We start from the raw sequence: 15,036 nt of genomic DNA, 5'->3' as shown, positions 1-15,036 counted from the left end.
CCGCTTAATGGCGCACGATGAGGACACCGACCCAAGCTCGAAAAGAACCTGAAGAGATGTAACCAGAGCCTAACAGACTAGCCTATAGAAGGCAGGCTGAAGGAGCCGGTGCGAAGAGCCCAAAGGCAAGAGCTAGAACCTGAGCAATGCGTTTGGAATAGCCGGCAGGACAAGAAACTCGCCAAGTGCACACCCAATCCCAAAAAGGGGAAATAGGGGCAAATAGCATCAATTGTAAACCCGCTGAAGCAGGTAGAAACAAGCAGCAGGCAAAACTGCCACAGAGACCTTAAAGTGGCGTACACAAGAAGCATAACCGTGCCCGACCGGGCAGTATTAAGCCAAAGTGAGAAACAACCCACACTATAGACTTGCAGGCAGGAGCATATCTGAAGGATGTGGCCAAAACACCAAGGTAACGAATCGTGGAAAGAGCCTCAGAATCCACCACCAAACACTCCAGAAAAGACACGTACAGTGTCGAGCACCAAAAAAGGGAGCATTTGTCAAATTGGGAAATCACCCCAGGAAGCGGAAGCAAGGAGGAACCTATGGGCAAGCTTGCAACAACTCAGGAAAGCTCCCCCACTCATGGAGATATCGGTCCTTACCTCGCAAAGAGGTGGTGACGTAGGAAGAATAATACCAAGGCAACCAGCACGCATATACTAATGTATAAACATATAAATATGTAGAGACAGAACAAGCCAGGAGCATGAACATGTCCATACCGGAGCACAGCTAGTACACATTAAGGGCAGGTAGAAGCCGCTTCTGAAGAGGAGATCAAGAAACCTCCCAAGGAGGTGGAACAGGCAACAGGCAGGATGACCATGGCGGTAAGAAGATGGCACCAGGGAAAAACATAGAACACCGTACAACGGACCGTCAAGCTCACAGGATCTCCAGGCCCAGGTGAGGTAAGCAAAGCTATATAATAGCATACTAGTACCCCACAAGGAGTATGCATACCCCAAACGGGGATCACCTCTTAGGGCAATAAGCCAAGCTAAAAGAGCGCAGTAACGAACTGAACCCGTGAACATGAGTTCCGAGGCGTATGACATTACCGAGCTGGGCCACCGGCTCAATACCACAGTCAGAGGACCAGACACAGCAATTAGTGAAACACGGCCACAGCAGGCCAACAGTCAGCTCAAAGCAAAACGCATCCAAGGGATGCCAATAAAAGGGTAATCACCCTTGACCACAGAAAAAGAAGACGTAAGGCTCACCGCCCATGTTAAACACAGAACGAATCTATAGGATGCGAAATGAAAAAGGACGACCATGGAAGATAGCCCTAACAAGACCTAAGTGGGAGGACGAAAGCCCGCAAGGAGCCAGAGAACTGCCGACTCGGCGTGAGCAATAAACAGCAAAACCCCATCAAAGGGTAAGTCAACCAGTCGCTCCCGGATATTTTCAGGGAAGACACTATCGCGCAACCAAGCGCAACACCTTAGGGCAACAGAGCCCGCCATAGTTCGGCCCAAAGAATCCGCAGTATCTAAGGCTGAGCGGATTGTGAATTTGGCAAGGTCGCGGCAATCCCGGAGGAGACAAAGGAGATCAACCCGAGCACCTTCAGAGGTGGCAGAAAGCAAAGACTCTGCAGAGTCCCACAGGGCAGAGGTAGCCCGCACCAAAACACACATTGTATTTAAGGACCGTAGGGCCGCAATAGTGGAAGGAAAGATGTTCCTGCCCCATGACTCAAGCCATCTGGACTCCCGAGAGGGAGGAAGCGTTAGAGGGGGCAGGGAGGGAAAAGCAGTCAAACACAAACCCCTGAACATCAGGGTGCACAAAAAGACAAACAGGATCATGCGGAGCTGTACAGTGGCGGTGCAAAACTGAACGAGCCACCGGGTCACCTGAAGCAGGCCGGACCCAGGTACCTAAAAGGGTATCATAAAGGGAAGCCTCAAAGAGCAGAAGCGGCTCCACATTCCTGGACGCCTGATGAAGGACCTCAAGCAAGGGGTCCACAGACAAGGGGGCAGAAGGGGGTTGCATGTTTAAAATTCAGGTGGCCAATGAGACCACCCTCGAAAAAAAACGCACCAGCCTCGGTAGCCCTAAGCGGAGGGGACAACAGCTCTTCAATGGGGGAGGGTTGTAAGCTGACCCTCCCAAGACACTAAGGGTGGGACCAATGTCCCATGGAAGGGCGTCCCATTGAAGAATGAGGATCCTGATGTGGCTCCTGTGGAGGCGAAGAGCCTGCCGGATCTGGGAGCTCCTGATGAAGATCTACAAATTCCAATGGGGGCACTGGCAACAGTACGTCCGGTGACGCTGGGCGAGAGGACGGCGCCGAACCCTCTTCAGAGGCCACTGGAGAAGAGTCCATAATTCGGTGCCAAAATTACGCGCATCGGCACCAACCCTGCCTCGTCAGTCGCCGACTCGGCTGCATCCGGCGTCGACTCGGCGCAGTCTGGTGCCTAAACTATGATAAGCTCCCCTTCCGAGGAAGGAGCAGGCGCCGGAGCCGGCGAGGCAAGCTTTCGGTGCCACCCCAGCGCCAACTCCACCTCATTCATGACAGGCTACGACTCCGGAGAAAGGAACGGAGGCGGAGTCGAGCCTTCCGCGCCGGTATGGCGCAGACACCGGCTCCGGACAGGCGCCGCCTGCCCGGAAGTCCGGGGTGTGTCAACAGGCTCAGACTCCGGAGAAAGGAGCGGAGGCGGAGGCGAGCCTCTGGTGCCGGTACGGCGCCGACCCCAGCTCCGGACAGGCGACTGTCTGCCCGGGAGCCCAGGGTGTGCTCAAGGCAGGGCTATGAGCACCGGCAAACACCTGTGGCGCCACAGGGAGCCCAACGGGGCTATGCGGTGCGGCAGAGGCGCCGTGGGTCATAGAGGGGGACACAGGTGGGCCACGCCCTAACGACTCCACGTGAACCGTAGCGAGGGACCCAACCGGGCCGTGCCCCAACGGCACCGTATCTCCGACGTTCCTGGGAGGCAAAGGCTCAATCGGCACCGGGGGCGGACCCGCAGGCGAGTCTGTCAGAGATCCCACAAAAAGCGGAGTCCCGAGGACGCCCCAGGAATGGGAGAGGGCACAACGGAGGCCTGCAGAGCTGCGGCATATGCCTCCATTTGGGCCCAAGTCGCCCCCACACCCGGAAAGGGTGGATGGGGGGCGACTGTCGGGAGCGCACATCCGGAATGTTCTGGGAACCAGTGCCCCTGACAACAGAAGAAGGGGAGGTCGAAGGCCTCGGCGACAAGTACCTCGACTTACCAAGTGGCGAATGACGGCCCCGGACCCCGAATGACGGCGGGACCCGACAGTAGAGGGACCTGCCGTAGAAGAAACCGGGGGACGAGACTGGACCGCCGTGCCGAGAGAAGCTTCATACAGCGCTTCCGCCGCGACTTCGGCTTCGGGTGTTGGCACGCTTCGCAGTCCGTGGAGTCATGATGCTCGCCCAGACAACACATACAAATAAGATGCGGGTACGTCACGGACATCTGTCGCGAACAGGAATTACGAGTTTTAAAGCCCGAAGGCATCACACACTGTTTCTGACGCGAAGCGTCAACAAGGCCTGAAAACAGGCCAGAGGAACCGCTCACTCCAGATCCGCGTTGCACTCGGAAAAAAAGGAAACGGATGTCAGCGCGGGAGGGACTTATATGACCTCGCTGACCTCACGTACGTGGACGTCGTCAGGGCGGGGTCGTGTGGCACTGTCCCCCGGCGCGCAGAGGTGCTGCTGCAAAGTTTTTTTCCAGATCCAGTCTGACGCCTAGGGATATTCTAAGTTAAGGAATCTGCGGCTAGATGTCTCTATCAGATCTCGCCAGATAGGCGAGGCGTACAAAAAGGGTACCCAGTGGTCACTAACATGCGGGTATATATAGAAAGGACGAGCCACGATACCAATGCAGCTGCGAGCGCTATAGCAGGAACTCGCCTAATGCACCGGTGGCAGGGTGGCAGCTTTGGAAGAAGCGTGTTGAAACTCACTGAAAAGAGTTAGTTTCGAGGAAAAAAACTCTAGAAGAGGAGTATGAGACACACACACCAGGCGCAAGCAGGGTGAGACCTGTGGCATGTGGGAGGCAGTGCCAGAAGGCACAACACGGAAAACCGCCCAAATGGTAAGATAAGGATGCCAGGAGATGGGGGAGCCCAAAGGGATCTCCATGCCCACCTGGCGCGGAGCAAAGCTACACAATAGCATACAGGTACCCCATCTGGGGTATATCACGCCCCCAAGAAAAAACAGGGGAACACCTCTTAGGGTAAACCACAGTCAGAGGTCAAGACACGAACAACCTGTGGAACACCACCACAGTCTGCTTACTGGCAGCCCAAAAACGCACACTCCAACTTGTGAACGCTGAATTAAAGTTGCAAAAAGAAAGGATGGGTAACCACCCCAGGATTGGATGACATGAGACCTGCCAAGTACAGGCCTATGGTGGGGGCAAAAGCCCGCAAGGAGGCGCTGAACCGCTGAGTCCCGTGGGTATTAAACAAAAGGACCCCATCAAAAGGCATGTCAACAAGGCGCTCCCGAATATTCTCCGGGAAGACGCCATCCGGCAACCAAGCATGGCGGCATAGTGCAACAGAACCGGCCATAGCCCGGCCTAAGGAGTCTGAGGTATCCAGGGCCAACCGGATAGTAAATTCTGCCAGATCACGTCTGTCACGGATAAGACTGAGGTCAACACGAGCGCCCTCAGAGTTGGAAGAGAGAAGAGACTCTGCAGAGTCCCAAAGAGCAGAAGTAGCCCGACCCAAGACGCACCGTATTGAGGGAGCGAAGAGCCGCGCTAGTGGAAGCGAAAATATTACGACCACCACGACTCCAGACATCTGGACACCCAGGAGGGAGGGTGCAGCAGCAGAGGCAATGAAGGAAAGGCAGCTTGCAGAACAAGCCCCTGAACGTCCAGGTGAACAAACAAGCAGACCGGATCGTTCGGGCAGGGCAGTGGATGATGGAACGAGCCACCGGATCACACGACGCCGGCCGAACCCAGGTCCCCAGAAGTTCATCATAAAGGGAGGCTTCGAAAGGCAGAAGCGGCTCTACATTCCCCGAACCGTGGTGGAGAACATCCAACAGGGGGTCGATAGGCAGGGGAACTGAAGGGGGATGCATACGGACCAATGTCCAAAGGGGGGGAACCCCATGGACGAATGAGGGTCCTGAAGGGGCTCGTGAGGAGGCGGAGAATCGCCGGAGCCACAAATTCCTAGGGAGGAAGAGGCAAGGATGGATCCGGCGTCCATGGACATCAGGGTGACGCCGAACCTCTTCCGGAGAGGAGTTGATCTGGCGTTGAGGACGCTTCAGGGTGTCCTCGGTCGGCACCGACTAGGCCTCATCCAGCGCTGACTCTGCCTCGTCCCGCGCCTACTCGACCTCAACCACAACATGCTCCGGTTCCGAAGTAAGAAATGGAGGCAAAGCGGCAAGTCTACGGCGCCGGACAGGTACTGACTCAGCTTCAACCACAACAGGCTCCGATTATGAAGTAGGGAACAGAGGCGGAGCAAGTCTACGGTGCTGGACTGGTGCCGGGTCGGCCTCCGAAGAGACAACCGCCTGTCCGGAGGGCCGAGGGGGACTCTTAGACAAGCTACGAGTACCAGCAACCACCTGCAATGCCACAGGGAGCCCCACTGGACTATGCGGCACGGTAGGGGTGTTACGGGCCGAAGAGGGGGACCCAGCTGGGCCGCGCCCTGACGCCATACCGCCATCATCCCCAGAGGCAAGGGGCTCAGTCGGTGCCAGGGGCAAACCCGCCGGCAAGCCCACCGGAGACCCCGCACGCAGCAGAGGGTCCGAGGCTGCCCCAGGGAGAGGAGGGCACCCAAGAGAAGCCTGCAGGGCTGCGGAATAAGCCGTCATTTGGGTCTGAGTCGCCCCCGTGCCAGGAAATGGCAGATCGGGGAGGGCCGACTCTTGAAGGTGCACGCCCGGAGAAGTCCGGGAACTAGCGCCCCCTTCAACAGGAGGAAGGGAGGTCGAAGACCTCGGCGACAGGCGCCAGTACTTACCAGGAATGGGCGAGCGACGCACACGGGAATCAGACGGCGACCGACGCCGCAAACAGAACCCTCTGCCACTGGGACCTGCCGCCAAAGAGGAGTCCGTGACTACTCCAACCGGGACAGGCGAGCCGAAAGTAGTTTTATCCGGCTTTGAGTCCTGGTGTTCACCCAGACACCACATGCAGATACGGTGTGGGTCCGTAGCGGACATTTGCCGTGAACAACAGGCACACATTTTAAAGCCCGAAGGCATCGCACACTGTTCCAGACGCAAAGCATCAAAAGGGGCCTGAAGCAGGCCCGAGGAACCGCTTACTCCGGATCCGCGATGCACGCGGAAATGAAGGAAACCGACGTCAGCATGCTGGGAGGGACTTATATGACCTCGCTGACGTCACATCCGTGGACGACGTCAGGGCGGGGTCATGTGGCGCAATCCCCCGGCGCGCAGAGGTGCTACTGCAAAAAAAATTCCGGATCCAGTCTGAAGCCTGGGAATAATTCTAAGTTAAGGAATCTGCGGCTAGATGTTTCTATCAGATATACCAAACCTCAATCAACCGTTCTATTTTATCGCTCTTTCTGGGTGTTGCTAAGACGACCCTAGAGGTGGGAAGGAAGTAGGTGACAGCCCCTACACTTACACAATGACATGCCAGACTTTGGTAGGTACTAACAATGGAAAGGATGACAGATTCTACAATGTATAAAAAGTTTGAATACAAATGTGATCCACTGATCTCCTTTCTATATGAGGGTTTACTGCTTACAGCCTGCCCGACTTGCACAAAAGCATTACATTTATTCCAATTTTGAACCTTCTCTGCATACTAGTGATCACCCTCCTGACGCCTGCGGATTCCGCCAGGATCTCGGTCTGACTGACTCCCCCACCTCATAGTATATTGCCTGTGCTTTCTTTAAATCAATCACCCTGCACGGAATACTTCTCACTATTCACTGGAGAAGGGGGAGGGGAGTATAAGGTAGTTTACCTGCTTTCATTGTTTAACCAACTTATAACATTTATCAAACTGTATTTGAGATGTTTACGGAGCTTTGTCTTTAGCAACTGTCACTATCGGCATTGCTTTACTATTATGCAGAATGGCTTATACATTTTTGTGTGTTGCCATTGTACTATTGTACCACTTATAAAATTTAACAAACAGTTTGACAAAAAGAAATGTTGCGCACCTCAAGTTATAATAATTTTGACTTGGGCTTTAAGTTGGGCTAAATGTAATGAGTTATTTGATACCTTGAAGTATCAACTTCAGTAGTCTCCGTCAGACGTTGGCAGGACTGCTGTGGCAGCCTGCAACTCTGTACTCGCCAACTGGGCTACTAACTTCTTCCACAATAAAAATGACAATTGGGGGGTTTTACTGTTAATATATGTAAAAACACACATACAATGTCTTAATACATAGCACCCTGCCTTCGGGCTCACTAGGCCTACCTTAGGAGTGAGTTAAATGTACTAAAAAGGGAGGACTTGGCTTTGACATTATTTTAAATAGTGAAGTTGGGTTAGCAGTTTAAGAATGGTACCTGTTTCGGGGTGTCATCCCTCACCCTCATTAGCCGAAACTGGTCCCAGGATGCTTGTTTCCAGTCCAGGGAGGACTGTTCCCATAGTCAGCAGGGTCAAGACTTGATTTGCATATGGCTAGATCCAAACTGGTGTGGTGTGATGAGCAAAAAAGAATGGATTAAACCCAGATCAGTGACTGGGGGTGAATGTTTATTAGTTCACCATTCCATCCATTTCTTGTTTTTGCTGTTGTTGCCCTCAGAGGGAAAGGTATGCCAGGCATGGGTCCCGTGCACACTGTGCCACTGGATTCAAGGTAGGTTGGTTAATGAGGCATGATACCTCAAAACCCGTCCCAGGATGCTTGTTTCAGGATTCGGGAAGACCTGGCCTAGTAGTTCGGGCTGAACTGTTCCCATGGGGAGCAGGGTCAAGACTGATTTGGATATGTCTGGGTCCAAACTTGGGTGGTGTGGTGAGCCAAAAAAGAATGGATTAAACCCAGATCAGTGACTGGAGGTGAATGTTTATTAGTTCACCATTCCATCCATTTCTTGTTTTTGCTGTTGTTGCCCTCAGAGGGAAAGGTATGCCAGGCATGGGTCCCGTGCACACTGTCACTGGATTCAAGGTGGGCTGGCTAATGAGGGATGATACCTCAAAACCCGTCCCAGGATGCTTGTTTCAGGTCCCGGGAGGACCTGGCCTAGTAGTTCGGGCTTAACTGTTCCCATGGGGAGCAGGGTCAAGACTGATTTAGATATGCCTGGGTCCAAACTTGGGTGGTGTGGTGAGCAAAAAAGAATGGATCAAACCCAGATGTGTGACTGGGGTGAATGTTTGATTTGTTCAGCATTCTGTCCATTTGTTGTTTGTGATAATGGTTGTCAGTCAAAAACAATAGGGTCATAGTAGTCAAAGTCTAGAAAGTGGGTTCAAGTAGTAAAGGCCAGATTTCCTCACCTACTGTTAATCCTGATTGCACCATTTCTGCCTAAAACACTTTTGATTCCATCACGCACGTGTATTTGGTCTTTGACCACTGGATACTGCTTTGATATTACAAAAAACAACTTTTGAGCGAGACACTTATGCGCTTGTGGCAAAAGGAAGAGACAAACAAACAAGTTACTTACCTTCAGTAATGATATATCTGTAAGGGACATAGATTAGTTATAGATTCCTTACCATTATAATTACCCCCAGGCATCAGACTGGATCCAGAATTTTTTTTCGTCAGCAGTAACCCTGCGCGCCGAAAGGTGGTGTCGGTCGGCTCCACATTTGTCATTGGCATCATGGTCGCCAAAATGACGTCACAGTAGCTACTTAGATGCCGCGCTCGCGCACTGACATCATTTGTTTTACAAGACATTCCACGCCAGAATCGCATAGCCATGCAAGACACTGACCACTGGTGCACAAAGGGCCCTGAAAGGTATTCCCTGACCGTAGAAGTCAGTCCGCTGAACGGGGAGGATGGGTAGGGCGGTAAGGAATCTATAATCTATGTCTCTTACAGATATATTGTTACCGAAGTCAAGTAACAAGTTCATCTGAAAGATACAATTAGTTATAGATTTCTTACCTTTAGAATAGATACCCCAGCAATACCGACCCCGGAGGTGGGTCTGCGAACCAAGTTCACACCAGAAAGTCCTAGAGAACAGAACGGCGAAAGAAGCCGTCTCTCTGGACTTAGCTGTCCAGGCAGTAGTGTTCTGTTAACGTGTGCAGAGATGCCCACCTACCTGCCTGACAGATGTCACTGAGGAGGACTACCCAAAGCAGTGGTAGCTGCCGTCGCCCTGGTAGAGTGGGCGCGCAATCCCACTGGAGACTCCTTTGCCAAAGAGTAGCAAGCTTTAATGCACAAAACAACCTACCTAGAGATGGTCCATTTGTGCACGACCCGACTTTAGTTGGCGCCCACGTAGCTGACCAAGAGCTGGTCATCCACCCGGAATTGCTTGGTGCGATCCAAATAAAATGAAAGCGCACGTTTTGGATCCAGACGGTGGAGCCTCTCTTCCTCCTTAGAAGGATGAGGAGGTGGAAAAAAGGTGGGCAAAGTGATGGTTTGACCAATGTGGAAGGGAGTAACCACTTTGGAAAGAAAAGAAGGTCTGGTTCTTAAGATGACCATGTCCGGATAAAAAGCCAGAAAAGGAGGCTTTGAAGAAATAGCTCGGAGCTCACTCACCCTGCGAGCAGAGGTGATGGCAATTAGAAAGGCAGTCTTTAAAGTAGGAAGTCTGAGAGAACAGTTATGAAGCGGCTCAAAGGGAACGCACATAAGATAAGTAAGAACCAAGTTCAAGTCCCACTGAGGAATTACGAAGGGAACAGGAGGAAAAAGAGGAGTGATGCCCTTAAGAAAGTTTTACAAAAGGGGACTTGAAAAGAGAAGGCTGATCAGGGAGCCTAAAACAGGCAGAAATGGCCGAGAGATAGCCCTCAAGAGTGTCCAGAGCAGAGCCCTGCTGGGCCAAAGAAAGGAAGAACAACAGACCCTCAGAAAGAGGGGCTGAAAGGGGATCCACAGCCTTTGCTGCGCACCATGCCACACATTTGTTCCATCTGCAGGCATGTACCCTCTTAGTGGAGGGATGCCTGGCTGCCAAGATAACGTTACAGACTTCGGGAGGAAGATCGAAAGCGGTCAACTGTCGCTGCTCAATCTCCACGCAAGGAGGTGGAGGCTGAACGGATTCGGGTGGAGGACCTTTCGCTGTTGCTGCGACAGAAGATCCTCCGAAGAGGCAGTCTGATCGGAGGATCGATGGCCATGTGTAACAGCAGAGGATACCAGACTCTTCGTGCCAAATACGGGGCCACAAGAATGACTTTGGCCTGGTCGCGCTTGATCTTCTTTAGCTCTCTGGGCAGAAGTAATATAGGCAGAAAGGCGTATAGAAGACCGCAACTCCACTTGCGACGAAAAGCGTCGCCTAGCGAGTGCAGCCTTGGAAATTCCAACGCGTAGAATTGCTTACATTGCGCGTTTTCTTCGGTGGCGAATAGATCTAACCAAGGATCTCCCCACTGCCGAAAGAGACCTTGCACCACCATCTCAGAGTGAAGACACCATTCGTGATTCATCATACACCTGCAGCTGAGTTTGTCCACCCTGGCGTTCAGAGAACCTGCCAGGTGTTGGAACCACGAGGGAGAGCCTCTTGACATAGGGTCCATAACCCCACTCAGCCCTGTTTGTTGCAGTACCAGATGGCGGTAGTGTTGTCCGTGAACACTTGCACTACTCTTCCCCGGACAGAGGGAAGGAATGTTTTTAGTGCAAGACGGATCGCCCAAAGCTCCAGAAGGTTGATGTGGAGCGCAGACTCCGCCGGAGACCAGAGGCCTCTGATCTCCAGCTCTACCATGTGGCCGCCCCACCCCAGAAGTGATGCATACATCACCACGGAGTACTCCGGTTGGGGAACGGAGGTGGGGAGTGGGGGGTACAGGGGGGGAGAATCTGCCGCTGACCCAATCATGGTTCGTAAGCCATCACTGCAATTAAAGTGCAGTGCCCACCGAGATCTGAACGCAATCGGCCAGATTCCTCTGATGCTGTGCCCAATGGAACTTCAGGGCCCACTGCAGAGGCCGCATATGCCAACTGGCATGATCTACCAGCAGGAGGCCATGAGGCCCAGCAGCCTCAGGGTCATTCTGACCAAAACCCGGGAGAGAGGCTGAAAGATCGGAATCATAGCCCGAATATCCCGACTCGTTGCTCGGGAGGATAAACCCAAAACTGCGTCGTGTCCAGAACCACTCCGATGAAAAGAAGCTTCTGAGAGGGAATCAGGTGCGACTTCGGCACGTTGATAGTGAACCCCAACGAATGCAGGAGGTCTGCCATAGTATAGAGGTGGGAGATTTGACTGCCTGGGGCGAGCCCACCTTCAACAGCCAGTCATCGAGATAGGGAAAGACTGGAACCCTGACCTGCGCAGATGAGCTGCAACCACCTCCATCACTTTCGCGAACACCTGAGGGTCGCTGGCAAGGCCGAAGGGAGCACAGTAAACTGAAAGTGTTCCTGGCCCACTGTGAACCGCAGGTAATGCCGCTGGGTTGGCAGGACGGGGATGTGAAAGTAAGCGTCCTGCAAGTCTAACGCTACCATCCATTCTCCAGCATCGAGGGCAGACAGAACCTGAGCTAGCGTCAACATTTTGAACTTCTCCTCACCCACCTGTCTGACGAGATGGTGCGCCAGTGGGGGAGGGGATGGCAAATCCTGCTGCCCACTGGCGATTGGTGGCCCTGAAATGTCAAACTAGGAGAGTTTGTAGGCTGCTGCAGAGGGGGAGGTGGTGGTCTGGCCCGCTCGCTGGCCCCCAGACCGATGGCGGTGGGTCGCACGTCCCCGGCCACGCTGGGGCTGAACAGCTTGCGCAGGCCTGTGGCTCTGGATGGAACGTTGTGGGGCACCCCCTACATAGCCACGAAAGAGGCGAAAAGCAGACTGCTCAGGCCGGATGGTAGAGAGGACCATGGACTTGGCCGTAGCACAAGAGTCCTAGAAGCACTCTAGCGCACTGTCTGCTTTGTTGCCGAACAGGCGACGGACATCAAAGGGAATGTCCATTAGGGTTGTCTGGGTATCCTCGGAAAAACCAGTCTACCTCAGCCAGGCATAGCGTCGAAGGGCTACCGATGTTGAAATCGTCCTGTCTAGTGAGACAGTGGTGTCCAGTCTACATCGTATGGTAAACTTGGCTGCGTCTCCCCCACTGCAACTGCACGGGAGAGCACGGCCCGGTCCTCCTCCGGGTACTGGGGCAGCACCTGGGGATCCGTATCCCACACAGAGTGGGTGTAACGGCCCAACAGACAAGCAGTGTTTAGCAACCACAGTCCCAAGCTGGAGGAAGAAATCCTCTTCTTCCAAAGATGGTCCAGCTTTTTGGATTCCCTGTCAGGTGGAGCGTTAGGGAATGCGCCTTTGGACGTCGAGGCTTGGACCACTAAGCTCTCAGGGGTGGGGTGTTGGGAGAGCAAAGTGGGGTCACCTAGAGCCAGGCGGTGGCGTCGGGCAATCATCCTATCCACAGGAGCCCCTGTGTTGGGCCTGGACCAGGTGCCCAAAAGAATGTCAGTTAGGGCCTCATTAAATGGCAGCAGGGGCTCCGAATAGCTCGCTGCCGGTTGAAGCACCTCTCTCAGGAGGTTAGCCCTGACCGCCACCGTAGGTAGCTCAAGGTGGAGAGCCTCGGCCGCCCTACGCAACACTAATGCGCAAGAAGCTCCCTCCTCCATAGTCACGGTAGGAGGAGACAACATGCCAAGGTCTGGGGAGGTATCCAGACCACTGGCATCCCCCAACTCCTCTCCCCCATTCGGATCATACTCCAACTGGTCAGCAAAGGGTCTCCATACCCCTCCCAGTCCTCCTCACCCTCCTATGGTTGCCAATCTGGCCTGAGAGAACCAGGGTAGAACAGGGGTACAAAAGTACCCGTCGGCACCGGATCCGGCGTTGGCCCGGTTTCGTGTCCAAGTCTAGGAGGAGGCCGGGGTAGACTCCGGCTGGGGACACAACTGGCGTCGGCTGCGGGCGTAGTGCCAGTGGAATCTGCGCTGGTGGAGGTGTTATGAGGTCGATCGCTGCCGATCCGTATCCAGGCCTGGATCTAAGGGGACCCTGCGGTGCCGAGACTGAATCCGCTGGCGTCGAAGGCCCAGGGCCCCCAGCAGAGTATGAGGGGCCCGAAGGTGCGCCAGCGTTATCAGGATGCACAAAGATGGCCTGCAACCCTTCGTAAAAACTTGGAAGCTGGGCATGGGTCGCTCCGGTTCCCGGAAAGGGAGGGAAACTCTGAGCAGACTCTTCAGGCTCCGTATGCGGAGCCACGGGAGGGGCACCACCTGCATCCCGTCGGCCTACGGACTGGGATAAGTCAAAGAGCGACGATCCTTCTTCCACTTCTTTTGCTTTGACTTACCTGAGGAGTGCGGCGGTGGCGGTGGCTCTGCGACCAGTCCCTCAACCTCCCGCGCGACCGGGACTTAGAATGGCACGGAGCGGACTTCCGGCCTCGAGAAGCTTTCGGGACCACTTCCACAAAGACTTTGGATTCATGGTCCGGCAGTCGGAACACAACTTGGGAACATGTTGCAGGCACCACAGGCATACAAGGTGCGGATCCGTCACTGACATCAGTTTTCGGCAGGAACCGAAAGCCTTGAAACTGGGCATCCCTAATGTGCACCAGGAGTTGAAGACTAAAAAACGGTCAAAAGTCGCCCAAAATAAAAACTGTCAAAAAGTGACTGGATGTACCCCTCTCTCCGGATCTGCGCTGGCTGGCGCGGAAAAAGAAAGAACTGACGTCAGCGCGCAAGTGCAGCGTCTAAGTAGCTACCGTGACATCATTCCGGCGCCCACGACGGCAACGATCAACACTGAGCCAACCAACACCACCTTTCGACGCGCAGGGGTACTGCGGACGAAAAAATTCTCCGGATCCAGTCTGACGCCTGGAGGTAATTCTAAAGGTAAGGAATCTATAACTAATTGTCTCTCTCAGATATTTTATTTACGGTTAAATAGAAATGATTAGCTGTTCTACTGTATGGACTGTGGTTAGATTACAAAGAGTTTGACCTAGTGTAATGTGCATTTCAAGTAAATAAGGGAACACTTGACAAAATTTACACTAATTAAAGTGGCATCCTTAGTGATGTACACACAGAGTCAACCACTGGGATGGTCTCTTACTTTGAACTATACACGTCAAGACAGCCTAAAAGTGACTTCATCTTTGAAAGAAAAATGCTAAAAACGTGATTGCGCCATCATCAATATATTACCAAATACAAGAAAACTGATGCAATATAATCCAACTGTGGTAATGCAATATGGAAACCAATGTTTTAAAAAAAAAAAAACTCACCGAGCCATCAAACACATTGTCATATATTCCTTCTGTACTACACATGGGGCATGCAAACATGAATCTTTCACAGTCTCTGTACTTCTCTTCATCAGTGATCTGAGATGGTCCTCCCAAAAGTGCATCATTCTCCTCGTCTTTCTGGCAATGAATTTGTACTCGAAACTGAGAGGGATCCAGGCCTGAACAAATTAAGACAAGAAAATATTAATAAGTTAGAAAAATAACATTCAAATTATTTAACAGTGAACGATTTTCTACCTATGAACCGAGGACAGCACCAATTTTTGCTCCTGACCTTTAAATTTCTCTTGCAAACTACAGGCTCTTATCTCATTTACAATATGACAATATGGGAGGGGAGCACGGTCATAGACCACAGGAAAATTATTGACCTGTTAAATTGCTGTATCTTAGCAAGCAAGCAATATGTTAAAAAATAAACTGTAGAAAAGCGAAAGCATACTTATTGGAGGAGGTTCAGTACTCTAAGCGGGCACGACAACGAAAGGCATGACCGGCTGGTAGACAGCCATAAGATGCTTAGAGAGAGGG

The 15,036-nt window shown here is 52.8% G+C and overlaps 1 protein-coding gene across 1 annotated transcript in view; it reads right to left on the bottom strand.

Moving 5' to 3' along the window:
- Positions 1 to 15,036, bottom strand: part of POLA1 (DNA polymerase alpha 1, catalytic subunit) — a 2,011,520-nt gene that overhangs the window by 827,997 nt on the left and 1,168,487 nt on the right. Inside the window, exon 33 of the mRNA XM_085622423.1 lies at positions 14,482 to 14,663. Coding sequence (XP_085478549.1) covers positions 14,482 to 14,663 — 182 coding nt within the window. The remainder of the gene's footprint in view (positions 1 to 14,481; positions 14,664 to 15,036) is intronic.

The sequence above is a fragment of the Triturus cristatus genome, chromosome 8 (assembly GCF_964204655.1).
Source record: "Triturus cristatus chromosome 8, aTriCri1.1, whole genome shotgun sequence".
NCBI classification, from domain to species: domain Eukaryota; kingdom Metazoa; phylum Chordata; class Amphibia; order Caudata; family Salamandridae; genus Triturus; species Triturus cristatus.
Note: the sequence above shows the minus strand (reverse complement) of the source record. Positions and strands in the feature narration are given on the sequence as shown.